The sequence below is a fragment of the Nicotiana tomentosiformis genome, chromosome 7 (assembly GCF_000390325.3).
Source record: "Nicotiana tomentosiformis chromosome 7, ASM39032v3, whole genome shotgun sequence".
Lineage (NCBI taxonomy): Eukaryota > Viridiplantae > Streptophyta > Magnoliopsida > Solanales > Solanaceae > Nicotiana > Nicotiana tomentosiformis.
In genome coordinates, this window is record NC_090818.1 from 3,195,051 (window position 1) to 3,213,512 (window position 18,462).

The 18,462-nt window shown below is 38.8% G+C and overlaps 1 protein-coding gene across 1 annotated transcript; it reads left to right on the forward strand.

Moving 5' to 3' along the window:
• The first annotated feature begins 11,411 nt into the window (after positions 1 to 11,411).
• LOC104093252 (probable polygalacturonase) lies at positions 11,412 to 17,746 on the forward strand. The gene is made up of 5 exons (XM_009598980.4): positions 11,412 to 12,082; positions 15,645 to 15,765; positions 16,116 to 16,364; positions 16,676 to 16,829; positions 16,944 to 17,746. Exons 1-5 carry the CDS (start codon positions 11,642 to 11,644, stop codon positions 17,467 to 17,469), a joined length of 1,491 nt encoding a protein of 496 aa, XP_009597275.1. The 5' UTR covers positions 11,412 to 11,641; the 3' UTR covers positions 17,470 to 17,746.
• The last annotated feature ends 716 nt before the right edge of the window (positions 17,747 to 18,462 follow it).

Genomic DNA, 18,462 nt, shown 5'->3' on the forward strand with positions numbered 1-18,462 from the left:
CGTGGGTGGAGTCCAGCCAGTGGCAGCAGCTACACCTGAGCCCAGGCCAGCTGTAGCCGCCGATCCTCAGAAACTATTGGACAGATGGACTAGACTACATCCTCCTGTCTTCGAGGGTGAGCGACATGAGCATCCACAGGATTTTATTGATCGTTGCAAGGATAGACTGTACAGCATAAGGATATTGGAATCCCATGGGGTTGATTTCGCTACTTTTCAGCTAGAGGGTAGAGCCCATAGATGGTGGAAGTCTTATGCTCTTGGCAGACCAGCAGATTCTCCTCCCATGACTTGGGACAGGTTCACCTGTATCTTCTTGGACAGGTATATTCCACCCTCCCAGAGGGAAGAGTTGCGGTTTCAGTTTGAGCAGCTCCAGCAGGGTCAGATGTCAGTGACCGATTATGAGGCGAGGTTTTTTGAATTATCTCGCCATGCACTAATGTACTCCCTACTGAGGCGGAGAGAGTGCGAAGGTTTGTAGCCGGTTTACATACTGGTATTCAGGCTACTATGGCTCGAGAGGTTGAGATGGGTACTTCTTATGAGCGAGTTGTGGAGATAGCCCGGAGGATTGAGGGTGTACGTCAGCGGAGCCGAGAGCAGATTATGAGAGATAAGCGGTTCAGGTACTCTGGAGAGTTCAGAGGTGCTCCGTCCGGGGGCAGAGGTCAGTTCGTGAGAGGACAGTCCAGCAGACCCCCATATCCAGCACCACCACCTCCTCGAGGTGCTCCAGTGCGACCTTATCTCAGTGTTATCCCAGAGAGTTCTTACCGCCCACCAGTTATTCAGGGTCCTCCCAGTGGGTATTCAGGTCTCTAGGGCCAAACACTTAGTCAGCAGCCCATCGCACCGAAGAGTTGTTACGAGTGCGGGGATCCCAGTCACATGCGGAGGTTTTGCCCCAGGCTTCGAGGTAGACCAGTACAACAGGGTCAGCAGCCTATACTTACCGGACCAGTTGCTCCACCAGTAGTCCGACCACCCAGAGGCGGAGGACAGGTGGGTAGGGGCCGTCCTAGAGGTGGAGGTCAGCCAGGCGGAGGCCAGACAGTTGGCGCTCCAGCTCGGTTCTATGCTTTTCCGGCTAGACCAGATGTAGAGGCCTCAGATGCCGTGATTACAGGTATTATTCCTGTTTGTGGCAAAGATACCTCAGTATTATTCGATCCAGGATCTACGTATTCATATGTGTCATCTCTATTTGCTCCATTCCTGGGTGTTTCTCGTAAGTCCTTGAGTACTCCTGTTTATGTGTCCACTCCTGTGGGTGATTCTGTTGTCGTGAACCGGATCTACCAGTCATGTATTATTACATTCTGTGGTTATGAAAGTAGAGCAGATCTCCTATTGCTTGAGATGACCGATTTTGAAATTATTCTGGGTATGGACTGGTTATCTCCATATCATGTTATTCTAGATTGTCATGCCAAGATTGTTACCTTGGCTATTCCAGCATTGCCTAAGCTAGAGTGGAAGGGTTCGCCTGTTAATTCATTTAATCGAGTTATTTCTTTTATAAAGGCTCAACACATGGTTGAGAAGGGTTGTTTGGCTTATCTAGCCTATGTTCGGGATACTACTGCAGAGACTCCTGCTATTGATTCAGTGCCTGTAGTTCGGGAGTTCCCCGATGTATTCTCGTCAGATCTTCCAGGTATGCCACCTGATCGTGATATTGATTTCTGTATTGACTTGGCTTCAGATACCCAGCCTATATCTATCCCACCATATCGCATGGCTCCGAAAGAATTGAAAGAATTGAAAGAACAGCTTGAAGATTTACTAGCCAAGGGTTTTGTCAGACCGAATGTATCACCTTGGGGTGCACCAATATTATTTGTGAAAAAGAAGGATGGAACAATGCGGATGTGTATTGATTATCGCGAATTGAACAAAGTCACTATTAAGAACAAGTACCCGTTTCCGCGTATTGATGATCTATTTGACCAGTTGCAGGGTGCTAGGGTATTCTCTAAGATCGACTTGAGGTCGTGGTACCATCAGTTGAAGATTCGGGATTCGGATGTTCCGAAGACTGCTTTCCGTACTAGATATGGTCATTATGAGTTTCTGGTAATGTCTTTTGGTTTAACTAATGCCCGGCAGCGTTTATGGATCTGATGAACAGGGTATTCATGCCATATATTGATTTGTTTGTCATTGTCTTTATTGATGACATATTAATCTATTCGCGCAGTAAGGAGGAACATGAGCAACATATGAGATTAGTGCTTCAGACATTGCGGGAACAAAAGCTATATGCTAAGTTCTCTAAATGTGAGTTCTGGCTTGAGTCTGTAGCATTTTTGGGACATATTGTATCGGGCGAAGGTATTAAAGTTGATCCCAAAAAGATTGAGGCAGTTCAGAATTGGCATCGTCCCACTTCGGCGACTGAGATCAGGAGTTTTCTGGGTTTGGCAGGTTATTATCGTCGGTTCATGGAAGGTTTTTTTCATCTATTGCAGCACTTTTGACCAAATTAACCCAGAAGGGTGCTCCATTCCGATGGTCCGATGATTGTGAGGTAAGCTTTCAGAAGCTCAAGACATCATTGACTACAGCACCAGTGTTAGTGTTGCCTTCCGGTTCGGGGATGTATACAGTGTATTATGACGCTTCGCGCGTTGGCTTGGGTTGTGTATTGATGCAGGAAGGGCAAGTTATTGCATATGCTTCACGTCAGCTGAAGCCCCACGAAAAGAATTATCCGGTACATGATTTGGAGTTAGCTGCGATTGTTCACGCTCTTAAGATTTGGAGGCATTATCTTTATGGGGTGTCTTGTGAAGTTTACACTGATCATCGCAGTTTGCAGCATTTGTTCAAGCAGAGGGACCTAAATTTGAGACAGCGCAGATGGCTGGAGTTACTAAAAGATTATGATATTACTATCTTGTATCATCCGGGCAAAGCAAATGTGGTTGCAGGTGCCTTGAGCAGAAAGGCGGAGAGTATGGGTAGTTTGGCTTTCATTTCAGCAGAGGAAAGGCCATTAGCCTCAGATATTCAGTCCTTGGCTAACAGACTTGTGAGGCTGGACATTTCAGAGCCCAGCCGAGTTCTTGCATGTGTTGTGGCCCAATCTTCACTATTGGAGCAGATCAAGGCTCGCTAGTGTAATGACCCACACCTAATGGTTCTTCGTGAAATGGTACTACGATGTGATACCAAGGAAGTTACTATTAAAGCGGATGATGTTCTGCGACTCCAGGATCGTCTATGTATTCCTAATGTGGATGGGCTGAGGAAAAAGATCCTGGAAGAGGCACACAGTTCTCGATATTCTATTCATCCAGGTGCTACTAAGATGTATCGTGACTTGAGGCAATATTATTGGTGGCGACGAATGAAAAAGGACATAGTTGAGTATGTAGCTCGGTGTCTAAATTGCCAGCAAGTTAAATATGAGCACCAGAGGCCAGGTGGCCTACTCCAGCAGATGACCATACCAGAGTGGAAATGGGAACGAATTACTATGGATTTTGTAGTTGGGTTGCCGCGGACCTTGAGGAAGTTTGATGCAGTTTGGGTGATTGTTGACAGGTTGACCAAGTCGGCACATTTTATTCCTGTTGTGACTACGTATACTTCAGAGAGGTTGGCCCAGATTTATATTCAGGAGATAGTTCGGTTGCACGGTGTGCCAATTTCCATCATATCAGATAGAGGCCCTCAGTTTACTTCACATTTCTGGAGAGCAGTACAGAGTGAGTTGGGGACCCATGTAAAGCTCAGCACAGCCTTTCATCCGCAGACCGATGGACAGTCAGAGAGGACAATTCAGATTTTGGAGGATATGCTCAGGGCATGTGTGATTGACTTTGGAGATCAGTGGGATCATTTCCTGCCTTTGGCCGAGTTTGCTTATAATAACAATTACCAATCCAGCATCGAGATGGCTCCATTTGAGGCTTTATATGGTCGGCGATGTCGTTCACCTATCGGATGGATTGATCCAGGTGAGGCTAAGTTATATGGTATTGATTTGGTAATGGATGCCTTGGAAAAGGTAAAGTTGATTCAGGAGCGACTTCGTACTGCACAGTCTAGAGAAAAGAGTTACGCGGATCAGAAAGCGTGTGATATATCATTTATGGTAGGTGAAAAAGTTCTCTTGAAGGTTTCGCCAATGAAGGGAGTTATGAGATTCGGGAAGAAGGGCAAGTTGAGCCCAAGATTTATAGGCCCATTTGAGGTGTTGAAACGGGTTGGGGAGGTTGCTTATGAGCTTGCCTTGCCTCCCAGCCTATCAGGAGTTCATCCGATTTTTCACGTATCTATGCTCCGGAAGTATCATGCCGACCTATCACATGTGTTAGACTTCAGCACAGTTCAGTTAGATAATAGCTTGGGTTATGAAGAGGAGCCAATTGCCATTGTTGATAAACAGGTTCGCCAGTTGAGATCCAAGAGGATTTCTGCAGTAAAAGTCCAGTGGAGAGGCCAACCAGTCGAAGAAGCGACTTGGGAGACCGAGAAAAACATGCGGAGCAGATATCCAGACTTATTCAGCACTTCAGGTATAATTCTAAACCCGTTCGAGGACGAACATTTATTTAAGAGGTGGAGAATATAATGACCCAACCGGTCATTTTAACTTTTAGAATCCCATTCCCTAAAATAAAACTTTCCGTAGGTACTTGTAATGATTTATGACTTGCGGGGATGGTTGGTTCGGGATTTGAAAGTGTTTGAGGTGAAACCGGAACACTTGGTTCCTTAAGTTGGCCTTAAAGTGCTAAGTTTGACTTCGGTCAACATTTTGAGAAAACGACCTCGGAATAAAATTTTGATGATTCCAACAGCTCCGTATGGTGATTTTGAACTTAGGAGCGTGATCGGAATTTTATTTGGAAGTCCATAGTGAAATTAGGCTTGAAATGGCTAAAATAGGAATTTAAAGTTTGAAAGTTTGACCGGGGAGTTGACTTTTTGATACCGGAGTCGGAATCCAGTTCCAAAAATTTTTATAGTTCCATTATGTAATTTATGACTTGTGTGTAAAATTTGAGGTCAATCGGAATTGATTTGATGGGTTCCGACATTGAATGTAGAAGTTGAAAATTCTAAATTTCATTAAGCTTGAATTGGGGTATGATTCATGGTTTTAGCGTTGTTTGATGTGATTTAGAGGTTCGACTAAGTTCGTATGATGTTTTAGGACTTGTTGGTATATTTGGTTGAGGTCCCGAGGGCCTTGGGTGAGTTTCAGATGGTTAACGGATCAAAAATTTGAGTTAAAAAGCTGCTGCAATTTTTCCTCTTCTGTTGGACATTCTGGGCTGTGATCGAGCCCAGATATCGAGCCCAGATATTGAGCCAGATATCGAGCCCAGGGTTGAAGAGGTACAGGCTCGAGCTAGTGTATTGAAGCCATGATCGAAGGTCCAACTCGAGGGCCATGATCGAAGGCAAGGCTCGAGGGCCAGGATCGAGACCCAAGATCGAGGGTCACAATCGAAGGCTCAAGCTTGATGCCATGATTGAGGCTATGATCGAAGGCCCAACCTCGATACCCTGATCGAGGCCATGACCGAGGTCCAGGCTCAAGCTTGTGATCGAAGTCGCGATCGAAGACAAGGCTCGAGGGCATGATCGAAGGTATGGCTCGAGGGCTAGGATCGAGACCCAAGCTCGATGCCCTGATGGAAGGCATATGCTCGATGCCGCGATCGAGGCCCAGTTCGAGGACCAGTTCCGAAGGCTGCTGGGCAGTTTTATAAAAAGAGGGCATTCGTCCCATTTGCCATTTTTGACGAACTTAAGCTTGAGCAGAGACGACTTTTGGCAGATTTTCAAGGGAAAAACATTGGGTTAAGTGATTCTAACTCGGATTTGGTCTACATATACAAGTGTATCATTGTTTTTCACAATTTAATTAGGGAGAAACGAAATTTTGAGATTTCGGTATCGATTCGGAATTGAGTAAAACTGGTATGGTTGGACTCGTAATTGAATGGGTTGTCAGATTTCATAACTTTCGCCGTATTCCGAGATGTGGGCCCCGCTGGCGAATGTTTAATTAATTTCGGGATTTTTATTAAAAATGTAGTATTTTCTTATAGATTTTATTTCCTATAATTTTTAGTGATTGTATCGAATTATTTTGGCTAGATTCGAGCCAGACAGAGTTGGATAATCGTGGAAAAGGCAAAATTGTGGATTAAATTAGAGCAAGACGAGGTAAGTCTCTTGTCTAATCTTGTGAGGGGGAAATTACCTCATAGGTGATTAAAATTAAATAATTATTGCTAATTGTGGGGGGGGCTACGTAGGCACGAAGTGGCGAGAGTCCGTGCGTAGCTAATATTAATGCTAAAGTTCGGGTAGTTTAGGACTCAAAGCATGCCTTACTTGTGTAAATTGTATTCTTTGAATTATTTATATTAATTGATATCTATATGAATATATTGTGAATTGTTAGATAAAGATATTAAATGATGGAAATCTCATAGGCTTGATTGTCTGTTTAAATCTATTAATTGTTAAAAGAAATTGTACTCCTCCCAAATTCATCTTATAATGAATATACTCTCCTTCCGGAGGCACATAAGAAAAATGTCCTCCTTTCTTGTGGAGCGGGCCGAACGCCTCGGCAGGATAGATGCATCTATGGATCGTGCCGCACGTCCCTCGGCAGTGTACACGACACTCTGGATCGGGTCGTATGTCCTCGACATAAATCGTGCTTAATAATAATAATTACACGATGCTTTAATAATTTATTTCAGCTTGTGAAGCTAATTAGTAAATTGGAAAATCTTTGGAATTTAATAAATTATTATTCTTGCTTGTTAAGGAATTAATTGTTACTCCTGTAAATGAGATTTAATTGATAAATTGAAATTTATTTGAATTGAAGGAATTTACTTAATATATTGAGAATTGATACATTTGAAGGAATTTGATTATTTTCGCTGATTAAATAAATTATTGTAAATTCTGTAAATCATGCTGATTTAAATATCCTACTTTTATTTTAATTATTATTGACTTATAGTGAGTGTCAAGGTCGGCCATCTCGTCTCTACCACTTCGAGATTAGGCTTGATACTTACTGGGTACACGTTGTTTACGTACTCATACTACACTTGCTGCACTTTTTGTGCAGGATCTGAGACAGGTACTGGTGGAGGATCTATCATCACATACCCACATCATCCTGAGGCATAGTGGTGAGCTGCCTTTCTGCGCCGTTCTGCAGCTACCAGTGTCTCTTTTGATATTTATATTCTGTCTATTTCATTTCAGACAGTATTTGGAGTTTTGTATAATCTACTAGATGCTCATGCACTTGTGACATCGGGTCTTGGCACACACATTGGTAGAAATTAGTATTTTATTATCTTCTTGGAATAAAAGTTTAACCAATGTATGTTTGACTTATTAGTTGGCTTGCCTAGCTGTAGTGTTAGGCGCCATCATGACCTATATGTGAAATTGGGTCGTGACATATAAGGTGTGCTAAAAGTAAATAGTATTTTAAATAATTTGAGATAATTTTTAATTATGTGGATAATTAGGTTACTTAATGATTTTGATGGGATAATTAACTAAGAAATTAAAGTCTTTGGATAAAGTTTAAGGGCCCCAACGTGGCAGCCAAGAAACTTGGTTAAATATGACTCTTAAGTCATAAAGTAATGTGGCACCTTTAGAGAATTATATGGATTAGTCATCTTATCATGTGGGGCCCACCTAAAGGTTAAATAACCTTTCTAATTCACAATTGAATTGCTTATCTCTTAAGAACAAGCTTCAGCAAGGTCCATGAATTGCAATGGCAATGTGAGTATTTCAAAACATTTCATACGAAGACCATTTTATATTATATAGCATGGGATTTTGCAATTTTAAGGAGTACGGTGCAATCGTTCTCAAGAATATCATACAAATTTTTCCCTACTTCGATCCGTCGTTAAGTGTTTTATCACAAAAGACGTGTGTTAGAGGGATCGTCAAGAGAATCGGCTTAGGTATGTTAAGGTTGTCCCTTCTTTCTTTTGGCATGATCTATACGACAGAAACGAAACGAGCAAATGCACAATTTCATAAATGACTCTATTTATAGAAATACTAGAGATGCTTATGTTCTTGATTCTCCATGTGTAATATTATTCTATCATCTGTTCATGGGCCTTAGAAAATACGTAAGTTGATAAAGTTTATTTTATGATATTAATCAAAGGCATAATGGTCTAATGACACTCCGAAAGATTTTATTGACGTAATTCTCATGCATTGCATTCATTTACATTGACCCATGACCAGATGGCGTTATATACGCGTATATATGTATATATATGTATATGGGGTATAGGAAAAGGTTACGGCGTTATATACGCACCACCACCTGATCAGCTGGTATACGTTGATGATTTGCCCATAGTGGCCGAGATGATATGATGGGATGCCCTCAGAGGCTTGATGATATTATGAACGTATATACCCATGCATGGTATGACATTTATACGCATATGCATGACATTATAATTTTAAATGATTCACAGGGATATTCAGATATACACGTTGAGTCTTTTACTCCATGTTTCTCTAATGTTTATTGTTTACTGATTTTCATTCCTTACATACTCGGTACATTATTTGTACTGACGTCCCTTTGCCTGGGGACGCTGCGTTTCATGCCCGCAGGTCCCGATAGATAGGTCGAGAGTCCTCCAAGTAGGCTATCAGCTCAGCGGAAGATGTTGGTGCGCTCCATTTGCTCCAGAGTTGCTTATTTGGTCAGTATAATTAGGACATGTATTGATTGGTATGGCGGGTCTCAGTCCCGACCTTTATGATACTTATGTACTCTTAGAGGCTTGTAGACAGATGTGATGTATACAGATACTTGTATGACCTTGTCGGCCTATGTTTTGAGTTTACAAATGATCATATTGGCCTTATAGGCCCGTATGTCACATGTGTAAGTTTTTATATCAGGTTGGGTCGTCTTATATGGAGTACTCCCCCATGTTCATTCGGATTAGCCCATGATGGCACGTTTGGCCCATTTGCCAATGAAAGTACGATAAGAATGATATGCTATATTGGTACTCGGTTGAGTAAGGTATCGGGTGCCCGTCGCGGCCCATAAGTTTGGGTCGTGCCAATTTTGATATACAAAGAAGGAAAATAAATTCTTGATATACACAAGGAATGAAAACAAACTTGTGATATCCATTTTGGTATACACATATTGATGTGTTATACACCGCGACATATAAATAATATAATTATTTTTATGTGATATATATACATTGATATAGAGACAACAATAAATTTTAAATAACTATATTTATAATTTTATATTTTAGATAAACAAAGAATGAAAATAAAATTTTAATATACATTTTGATATACACATTTTTATTTTGATATACATTTATTGGCTACTTTGTGCCAAGATTTATAAGTGGGGCTTTTTTCGGTTAATTATGTGAGTACTTTATCATACCATGCCAAAACCCCAATTAACATCTATAAACAAGCGATTTTTACACGAATAGCCAACTATATTACTATTTATTTTTCCTATCCAATGTACATGGATTATACATAGTTATATACATATTATTCATGAATTATTTCTATATTATACATTCATCGGCTATTTTAAGTTTAAGTGGTTGGGTGGACGGCTATTTAGGTTAATTCTTCTGGATTTAGAATGCAAACACTCCCGATTAACAAAATAAGTCGCGATCAGCCAGTGACGAAATTAGGAATTTTGTCAAGAGTGTTCAAATTTGAAAGAAGTAAAAAAATTTTCCGACAAATTAAAGGGTATTCAATATATATTATATACCTCTAAAACGTAATATTTTACCTATATATACAATGTAAATTTTTGACTAAAGATGGTCAATTGACCACCCTTGTGACCACGTGGCTTCGCCACTGCGATCGGCACTAATTAACTACTAACTTGATTCTAACAACGCCATAAATAAACTTGTTCAACAACCTTGTATTATATTGCAAGTACATGTCAATTGACTAGTTCAACTATTTTAATTCTTATTATTCATTATTGCTTACCGAAATTTAAGTTTTATTCACGCTAAGATGCATCCTGTTACGAAATCGACAGCTTAATTTATAATTTGAGATCCATACTTAATACTGGATATTAAATTCAGTTTTAGACAACCTTAATTTGTTGGTAGATTAACCATGCTTTTCTACTAATATATAAAGCTTCCTTACACGTTACAATAGCCTTGGCTCATTTAGTTCTATATATTTAAGTCAAATGAGAAACCAACATTAAAGTTAGAAACTTCCCCTTTGGAAAACAAAATGAAAAGGAATAATAAAGAAAAATATTCGTTCTGTATTTATTTATGTTAGATCGGTTGTTAGTTAGAACACATCTTTGAGTTAATTAATATTAATTTGAACATAACATGTCTAATGTCATTAAATAGATTATGTTCCATAATGGAAACAACAAATTATGCTACGTGGGGCGGGACGAGTTGAAATTTTTGCGGATTTATGCGTGTTTGTCCCCGCAACCGCCCCGCCCCGTCACTTTTGTCATCCCTAGTTCCATTGTGTAGTTCCACATGCTAGTTGACACATATTTACCATGGATTCATAATTTACTCCATAAGAACAATGAAATACTTATTACAGTCTAATAATAAATAAATATAAAGATTTACTCCAACAGACATGATTATGAATTTAACATCTATACACACTATCATGTCACTTAAAAAGTAATTATATAAAATTATCCATAATAAATGAAATTAGTAATCTTAAAATAAGACAGTTGACGTATTAAACAATTTAAATTTACTAATGTGAAATTCTTTTTTAACTAAGGCCGGAGCCGGCTAAGGTTTCATCGAACCCAATAATTTTTTGTTCAAACTCTATTCTTTTCTTAAAAAATCTACTGAATATATACAAATTATGAGCTTTCTTGTGCAGTTTATATGGAAGGCGAAGAAGGCATCCTTCTTGGGGGGGGAGGGGGGTCTGAGCCATTAGTGAGATACCATTCTGGAGGGGCTAGAATTCTAACGTTATGTCAAGATTTACGGGCCAAGGAACAGTCTTAGGAGATTGTTTCTATGGGATGTAGGCCTCCAAAAGGTAACGAAGGCGTGCAACGGTTTCCTCGGGCGAACAGAGATTGGCCTTTGAGTCCAAAGACAAATGATATCATTCGAGATTATGCATGATTATACATAAAAGATCCTTTGTTGGCTTTCTCTTTAGTCCTATATTGGAGATCTTCCTTAATTGATAACTTAGTAACTTAAAAGAACTATAATTTGGAACACACAAGTTATTTAAATTATAATACTAGGGCAAGTGTAAAGCCACATGGCAGTAGATAAGGCAAGGAGCACCAAAATGAACATGACACCAACTGTTTCATCAAACTAAATGAAATGAAATTAAAAGCCGCCTTCTTTGTATCTTAAAACATTGTTCTTCCTTTGAATCCACTTCATCACAATCTACCTAACCATCTCACTGATTCTGACCACTGCACTTCACCTTCCAAATCCTTTCCTTTTTTTCTGATATTTCAGTTAGCATTATTGTGTGTACTACTATATTTTCATGCACACAACATTACTCCCATTTCTAACTTAAATATTCAATAATGGTGGAGACTCTAACGCTAACGCCGTCGTCTTCATGGCGGTGGACTCAATTCCACCACCCACGTCGATTGATCCCTCCACTATTCTCCAACCAAAAAACCCTTTTCACTGCTCTTTGGATCGCCTTTATATTTTCTGTTTTATATTGGCAAAGGGATGTTACTACCGGACTCTTGTTTTTCCGGCGGGATTTTCCGGTACGGCAGATGCCTAAGCTCCGGCCGGTGGCGTTTAACTTAACGGACTTTGGTGGGGTTGGTGACGGCGTTACATTAAATACGGCAGCGTTTGAGAGGGCAGTCTTGGCTATTTCTAAACTTGGTAAGAAAGGTGGTGGGCAGCTTAATGTGCCACCTGGCTATTGGTTAACGGCGCCGTTTAATTTAACCAGTCATATGACTCTCTTCCTTGCTGAAGGTGCTGTTATATTGGGTATTGATGTAAGTATTATTCTTGATCTGTTAATGTTAAAAAGTTTGAACTTTGCATACTGAACTGTAAAAGTTAGCTTTTTTATTTACTTTTTCTTGTATTATTACTTCACTCTCATTTGGCTGCTGATTGTTTATAATTTCCTCTCTGAAGTTTTGCTTATAGTGATAGACTAGCTTGCTACACATGATTTGTATTATGGGGTTGTTGAGAACTGAGAGATGACATTGTATAACTGTGTATGATATATATAGTGAATGTGTATCATAATTTGTAAGATGTGTGGGTTAGGCACGTCACAGGTTTGAATCATGCCTTAGACAGAATATTTAAGTGGAGAAGGGTAGAGGGGCGGGCCCATCATCCGCCAAGTTCCAAACCATGGGCCGTGGCCCATTGGTGCTCTGCGATTTCTCGGTTGACAAAAGATGGTGAGGATTAGTGCAGTTTTTTTGTTTTGAGGTGTAGATGGAAAATTAGGATAAAGCTATTCTTAGTGGATTTGTGTGCGGACTCCTTCTCTAACGACATCAACCAAACACATGTAAAACATTGTTTGCTGATTACATTGAATTAGAACATTTATGATGCTTGATAGGAACTCTAGTTTCTAATTGTGGGGGCGCCAGCTGGCCCTCGGTGATTTCTCGGTTACCAAAAGAGTTTCTAGTTGTGGTATGCTTTCCACATTCATTGCTATGTACATCCTACGTTTGTATTTATATTCTTCAACTTTTGATTCTATTCTGTTTCCAATTCATTTTCAGTCCTTGTTGTGGTTGATAGGTAACTCTTACAGTCACAAATTCATGTTTCTTTGTCTCTAACTAAAACTACTAGCTTAAGAACAAAGGAAGATAACATACTTGAGATGCTGTTGAAGCTTAGACGGGTCAAAGGTTAAACTCTAGATTGGGGCTAATATCAGCAAATCTGAAGTTCAGTGATCAAAACCAAATGCAAATGGATTTTAATTTTTTTCATAAAGAAAATGCAAATGGAAAATAAAGCTGCAGACTCTTTTATTTATTGTAAAAGATGTCCAAAAACCCATAATCCTTAGCAAACCTGTATTTCTAAATTACCCATAACCGATTACATACTTGAAAGGAAGAAGGTGACTAATGAAAAGTCTTACAATTGGTTTAAATTTAAAGAAGAGTAGGGAATATCGCTTGGAAGTACTCTCTATCCTGTTACTTTCCTTAAAAAGGAACTATTCTCTAAATAGGAAAATCTTAATACATCCTCTATTTTAATTTTTTTTTATTTGTATTATTAGTGGTGCCTAGTCAGCTTGACACCTAGGCTATTCTACTGGGTACCTGTATCCTCCCACCAATACATATACCATGTAACTCTACCATTATAGTTTAGATAAATAGGAAGAAATCACCTAATTTTGTTTGCCTCTAGACTAGTAATATCATTATTTTATACAAATTCCGAATTTTCAAGTATTTAAATTCATTTGATAAATCAATTTTAAATTATGATATGGTGTTTTCTTACCTAACCTACTACCTTTTCAACTGCTCTCTGTGTCCCATTTTATGAGACACCACTTGACTATGCTGAAGTTTAACTATGCTGGAGTTTAAGATGATCATTTGGATTGTATATTACACAGTTAGTAGTGGCAAAAAATAAACACAATTGTTGAAAGTTCATTTAACAGGGAAAACATCACAATAAAGCTTAAATTTGTTTAGTTAAATGATTTTGATCCTTGCATCTTGTGAAAGTTGTACAAAATTATATTATCACTGAATGGTGTCAAGCATATTGAGTCACCTTCAGACAGAAAGGACAATGTAAATTAGAATAGAAAGGGTATTATTTGAACATTTTCAGCACAACTCAAATTAATCGAATCAAATGGGTTGACATATAATGGGACAGGGCAAGAATGAGGAGAAACATTCAATCTTGTAGTTGTTTTTAAAGAGATGAACTAATGTAACGGCTAAAGCTTCGAGTTAGAGATTGATAGCAATGACTATGTGTACATGCTCTCCTCATTCTTGCTCGAGTCCTAGATCACTTGATCTTGCTATCAAGCTAAGCTTTTGTTAACTACTTGTGACTGTTTCCAAAATAAGTGGATTAAGCGATCAAAGGAATCGAGTTTAGTTGCAGCTTTTGCCTACGGTGAGTATGTATTTTGACTCATCGGTGGTATATGGTGTGGTCTTTTCGTTGCTAAGTCTAAATTAAAAGGATTTGATAACGTCAATTTCTAGTTGATGCATGCGTGTGCCGCGCCGCCTCTATTCATTTCCTCGGGCCCCTCCAGTTATTGCTGCTGAAAATATTCAACTCCTGTTGGTAAGGAGGGGAGGGTTCTGAAGGAGGTTTAATTTTTGAACTAATTGGAAATTGTAGTTGGTGATGAAAGGTGTTTTTCATATCAATATATCATCGAGGTAAGGCATGCATCAGGTTGTTAGGCAGATAGCTTCTCAAGTATGTGCCCTTAGGCTTGACATTATGTGTCAATGTTATAGCAGAATGTACTTTTTCCAACTAAACTCACTATTGAGTCAAGTTCCCTGATCACTTTAACAGTTTATTTTTGTTTAGTTCTTGTTCTTTTTTTGTTTATTCGCGATTATTTGGATATTGGGATTATTGTGAGTGTATCTTTTTCTATTATTGTTTTAAAAAACAAACACAAAAGAAAACAGAGACAACTGCACAAGATTCCAAAACATCTTAAAGACAAATTGGCCTTAGCCCCTGCAAAATTGTTTTTCTGCCTCATTGACCTTCCTATAAGTTTGTCTATCTCGACCTTGATTATTTTTAGTACAGCGGAGATCCTTAGATACATCTATTTTACGAGGGAAAGATAGCATCAGTTTAAAGACTATTAAAAGGCAGGCAGCTATTTGCCTTTTTAACGCCATGGCTAATGCCTTTGGGTAAATCCGGCCTGTTTATGTCAACTCAATACACGGTTATGGAATGAGTTTATGGATCAGTACCCTTAGTTTGTTGTAGGAAAACTGAATGAGGTACTTGCAACCTAAGGTGACAGATCATATTGTTTCTTCAACACTGTTGTATACATACTAACCAAGAGATGTGCTAGAAACACATTGGTTTGGCCCACTATTTTACTTAATCCTATCTATTTATTGGTGCAATCTTAACAATGTTTTGTAGGGAGAATTCTATGTTAAAAAATGTGCTAAGCCTGCTTAGTTCAGTGTGGACTGCTGGCTTTCGTTTCCTCTCTAGAAGTGATATACCTACTTTCTCTATCCCAAATTACATGTCCAGCTTTTTATTTTGTCCATACCTGGGTAATATCTGCTTTCTTGGAAAGTATAATCCATGAGAAGTTTCTCAGATTAATGGCTATGCAAAGTTAAACAAAGGGATTCAAGTCCTAATGGATGAATTGCAACTACATGGTGGCATTTTCTGTTCTTTTACAATTAGTTTCATTTATTAGATGAGTAAAAATAGCCTGATAACTTTTTCATATATCTAATTTTATTTTTATTTAAATTGCTGAACTTATGATATTTCTGTATTTCTCTTTGTATCTCTGTTGCTTAACAGGATGAGAAGTACTGGCCTCTCATGCCTCCCTTGCCTTCATATGGATATGGGCGGGAGCATATTGGACCACGCTATGGAAGTTTAATCCATGGCCAAAATCTCAGAGATGTTGTAATCACAGGTTTGGGACTTGTTTCTGAATGTTTGTAACTATCATACTGACTCTGTAACTTAACCCAAAACAGCCACCTTGCAACGCAAAGTTCCTATAGTTTCAAGTTGTTGAACATAGTGATGTATTTCTATTTTAATATTTGTTATACTGTCATCATTATTATTGCTAGTGACTAAGTCCACTGCTGAGTATTGGAATGAAACGGGTTCCAGCAGTGAAATAAGATATGATGATACATGTACTTTACTCACTGCGTGCACTTACAGATTTTTGAAGAGTGAATTATTCTGAAATGTTTTCAGAAGTATGAAGCGAACCAAATTGATCTGATTATGTGTATGTATTCTTGGTAACAGGGCATAATGGTACCATTAACGGGCAAGGTCAAACATGGTGGAAGAAGTACAAGCAAAGGCTTCTTAACAACACCAGAGGGCCGCTGGTCCAGATTATGTGGTCTAGTGACATAGTGATCTCTAATATAACATTACGCGATTCTCCATTTTGGACGCTCCATCCATACGACTGCAAGAATGTAACAATCAAGAATGTCACAATTCTGGCACCCATCTTTCATGCTCCAAATACTGATGGCATAGATCCAGGTGAATAGAAAACCTTGAGCTAGTAACCACTTCTATAACTGAGGTTAAGGATCAGTCAGCGTTATAAGTGGGGTCAGCTGTGAATAATTATATTTTAGACTAAATCTTATTGATTTCTTGTGGAACTTTCTGATTAGTTAATCAAATCAATAATAACCAAGCTAAAATATCTGAAGCTAGTTTTGTTTAACCTGTTTTTTCAATTGATATTATTCTAAAAGACTTTGATACACTATATGCACTTCTTTATTGTTTACTTATTCCCCTCTTTCTCAGTGTAAGCTCTTGATATTTTAGTGTGGCGTGAACAGATTCATGTGAAGATATGTTGATTGAGAACTGTTACATCAGTGTTGGTGATGATGGCATTGCAATAAAGAGTGGTTGGGATCAGTATGGAATTTCGTATGGACGGCCTTCAAAAAATATAGTCATCCGAAATCTTGTAGTTCGTTCAATGGTCAGGTGAGGTCTCCATATAGGCTTGTGCACTTATATTTTTTTTCATGGTGCGGATGTTTCTGACAACAATTGCACCATTTACGTTATCACTCACTCCGGTTGAACAATATGTGGCAGTGCGGGCATATCGATAGGAAGTGAGATGTCCGGTGGGGTATCAAATGTCACTGTGGAAAACGTCCATGTCTGGAACTCAAGGCGTGCTGTTCGCATCAAAACAGCAGCTGGTAGAGGAGGATACGTACGACACATAGCATACAGGAATTTGACATTTGAAAATGTTAGGGTGGGGATTGTCATCAAAACAGATTACAATGAACATCCTGATGGGGAGTTTGATCCCAAAGCTGTACCAGTACTAGAGGACATAAGCTACGAGTCAATACACGGTGAGGGAGTTCGTGTGCCTGTTCGTATCCATGGAAATTCAGAAATTCCAGTGAAAAACGTTACGTTCAGAGATATGTCGATTGGGATAACATACAAGAAGAAGCACATATTCCAGTGTGCTTATGTTCAAGGTCGTGTTATAGGTACTGTCTTCCCTGCCCCTTGTGAAAACCTTGACCTATACGACGAGCAAGGACATCTAATCCGACGTTCTGATTCTCAGAATGCATCGGACATAGATTACGACTTCTGAAACAGTTTCCAGGGCCAATTTTCCCAGTGGCCAACCATTGTTTTCTATGTCTATATTGAACAGTTCGAATGGAGAGGCGACGTGCTTACAACATTCTATGTTCAATCAACTATTTCTTGCCTAGTCATTTTCTAGATTTTCTTTTCCTATACCTGAAACTTTCCTTTTTCCCTTTCTTTGTACATAAAAAGAACGAATCCTTATGTATCCAAAATTCCAACAGTCATTCAGTTGTATATAATGTGGTAAACAGCTTGAAGTTTTTGCACTGTTTCAATTTTTTATGCCTTAGATGAATTGCTTGGTATACAGGATGACAATGATTGAGTAAGCAGGGAGCAAATTGATTCTAAAATCATTGGCTGAAGTAGGATTTTTTCACCGAGGGGATTCAAAAAATAAAAAATAAGCACGTGAAAAAGCTAAGGGGTTTTAACATCTAATATTGTACATGAAAAAAATATTGACAGCGTAATTTTTGGCAAAGAGAGTTCGGCTGAACCTCCTTCCGTCCACCTAGCTCTGCCCTCGCCTAAAATGCGTTTTCTCATGGATTATGCATTTTATACTTAATTTAAATAGCAGCACATTTAACCACTTAAACTAAAAGGGTTAAATATGCTCTTTTACTATGAGAAAAGGATCAATTTTACCATTCGTTATACTATTCATACAAAATACTATTCCCCCTCCCCCAGTATTCAAATTATTCAAATATGCCCCTCTCCGAGACCGGGTATTATAAAGATAGACAAAAAAGAACATAATGACCATCCCTTCGAGCTATATATAAAATATATAGTGAAGAAAGGAGGCAAAAAATGACCGATTCGATGTGTAAAATTTTTGTATACCGGCTAGGAAAAGTAAATAGTGAGTTTAATCGCTATTTGTGTAAACATCCCTCTAAATTGTGGCTAAAAGTGCAAGTGGAGTCTGGCTAGATCTGCAACCTATTTCGAGCATTCAAATATCATAATTTTTTCGTCCATA